General features: G+C 38.0%; 1 protein-coding gene across 2 annotated transcripts; it reads right to left on the bottom strand.

The window, feature by feature from the left end:
• Window positions 1-803: 803 nt before the first annotated feature.
• Window positions 804-2,171, bottom strand: LOC113032376 (uncharacterized). Of its 2 annotated transcripts, none has more exons than XM_026185283.1 (2): window positions 1,640-2,171; window positions 804-1,453 (listed from the first exon to the last, which is right to left on the bottom strand). In XM_026185283.1, exons 1-2 carry the CDS (start codon window positions 1,970-1,972, stop codon window positions 1,175-1,177), a joined length of 612 nt encoding a protein of 203 aa, XP_026041068.1. In that variant the 5' UTR covers window positions 1,973-2,171; the 3' UTR covers window positions 804-1,174. The 2 variants fall into 2 exon arrangements, with proteins under 2 accessions (XP_026041068.1, XP_026041075.1); XM_026185290.1 differs by having other exon boundaries at window positions 804-1,450.
• Window positions 2,172-2,375: the final 204 nt, after the last annotated feature.

The raw sequence follows: 2,375 nt of genomic DNA, 5'->3' as shown, positions 1-2,375 counted from the left end.
TTGTAGTTTATTGCACTTTTTTGCAATTTATGTAATTACTATGGACTTAATGCATACATATTATTAAAATATGGGCTATAACAGTTGTATTGATGTATAGCAACTTGAAATGCTCCCACAAATGGCACTACAGCATGTAAAAAAAAATAATATAAGCTCTGGTGGACTTGGTTCTATAGTAGGTCTTAAAGGGTTAAATAAATATCGTCAAATAATCGTGATCTCAATTTCAGTGAAAATAATCGTGATTATCATTTTTGCCATAATCGAGCAGCCCTAGTTTGAGTGGCATCGCTCACTGGTTTGTTAGTTTTGTTGTTTAACGGGTAGGGGTGTGTGTATTGGCAAGAATCTGGCGATACAATATGTATCATAATACAGGGTAGACGATACGATATATTGCAATACTAAAAGCCAGACGATATTTGTGTTTAGTAGGACTAAATTTAATTAGGAAAACTCACAGTAAACAGTCCAAACTGTTTAATGCTTGACATGAAACATCTGAAACAAAAACACTCTCTAAGTTCAAAATGAATGGAGAAATTCACATCTGCCTTATTAGAAGTCATGTCAAATAAACAAACAAAACTACTTTACTGAAATATCAAGTATTTTTTAACATGAAAAAAGTAAACATGTAACACTGAAGTCTTTCTAAGTACTATGATTGTAAAATACTTATCCAAAAACTGCTCTATGGAGCATCAAAACAAAGTACTTTTTATGTGACCTTAACATAAACAAATATAAATCAAAAATGAAATTGCTTGTAAACATTAACAAAAAATGTAAAGTGCTATTACAATTAAGTCTTAATAAAATAAAGTACAGCTCTGCAGTGTCCATCAATGGAACACTTTTAGTACAACCTGAAAAAAGGAATTTACTCATCTAAATAAAAGTGCTTATGAGACTCAACCAAAATGTCAAACATTCTCATATCAGAGATTTTACATGTGTAGTGTTTTCTCAGTGTTTATTTTTCAATTTCCAGATTTTTGTGCAGGAATACAAGCTGATCGACATGGTCAGCTCTCAGGACACTTCTCTGTGCATTTACTATGTCTCCTGCAGAGGAGAAAACTCTCTCTGCAGAGACACTTGTTCCAGGAATGCATAGGAAACTTCTTGCTACTTTGGATAGCTGAGGGTATTCCTGTTCATGGTCCTTTCACCAACTGAGAGGATTTCCTGTGAGAGGCAAAGGAGTCTCATCTCTATACCTCTTGATCTCAGCTGCAGCAACATCATGTTCTGATTTTGGTGCAGTATTGTCACTAGTAGAGGTAAACGTAGCTCCGAACAAGTCCACCAATGCACATGAGGTCCTCTGTCTCTTTAGGGGTGGCCGAGGGATGGAGTCAAAGTTGTCTTTGATATGTGGGTGATGAGCCTCCTCTGTGGCATTCTCTTCCTCCACCTGTTTGTCAGTCTCCTCATTCTTTTGCTGCTGAAAAACATTAAATTCAAATAGTATTAATGTCAGAAAGTCAAAATTCAAATCCAAGATTCACCCTGTTTTTCACTAATATTTGATGACAAATGTCATCAATATGCATTTTTTTTTCTTTTTACTTTATTCACTTGCTTATAACTTCAGTTGAATTTTTCCAAATAAATTAATTTATTTACTTACATTTTCTTCCTTCTTTATCACAGTCACCACTGTGTCCAACAGTCTGGAATAGGTCTCACTGGTCTCTGCTTCAGACAGGAAGGGCAGGTCCTTAAACCGAGGATCAACAGTTGATGCCATCCATAGTGTCTCCCTTTCATTTACATATCTCTTTCCCAGATCTTCTGCTATGGCAGTCTTAATGTCCCTTACTATCGGTGTATCATCAACACTTTCTTGTGCATCCATCACAAGCTTGGCATGAAGAGGAGCAGGGTTGGCATACTCTCCTCTGACATCACCAGGGTGGCGTCCTTCATAGGCTTGAGTGCCCTGACAACTTCTTCTGCACATGTGATGTCAGACTCACTTAATGTGAAAATTTCTTTTTCACTCTTCCTAACTTCTGCAGAAAGCAGAGCTGCACAGATGGCTGGTTGCTGTTCTAAAAATCGTTCTATCATATCATAGGAGCTGTTCCATCTTGTAATTATGTCCGTGATCAATCTGTGAGCTGGTAGCTGAAGGAGGCACTGTTTCTGCTTCAACTGATTGCTGGCTGTGGTGCTGCGCCTGAAAAAGGCTGTTACACGTCGGATCCTCCCGAGAAGTCGCACCACACATTGTATTTTCAGTGCTTTCTGTGAGGCGAGATTCAGACTGTGTGCAAAACATTGTATGTGCGTCATGCCTGCAAGTCTAGCCGCGAGAGCCATGTTTGGTGCATTATCGGTAACAACAACAAGGTCCTTTGCGT

This window comes from Astatotilapia calliptera, chromosome 2 (genome assembly GCF_900246225.1).
Source record: "Astatotilapia calliptera chromosome 2, fAstCal1.2, whole genome shotgun sequence".
In the NCBI taxonomy this organism is placed as follows: domain Eukaryota; kingdom Metazoa; phylum Chordata; class Actinopteri; order Cichliformes; family Cichlidae; genus Astatotilapia; species Astatotilapia calliptera.
This window is presented reverse-complemented; position numbering and strand designations above follow the sequence as displayed.

Bases quoted from the DNA above. Each gene is read 5' to 3' on its own strand.
- LOC113032376 (XM_026185283.1), bottom strand. From the start codon at position 1,972: ATGTGCAGAAGAAGTTGTCAGGGCACTCAAGCCTATGAAGGACGCCAC. The intron at 1,454-1,639 runs GTAAGTAAATAA...AATGTTTTTCAG, and splicing joins TGATAAAGAAGGAAGAAAAT to CAGCAAAAGAATGAGGAGAC.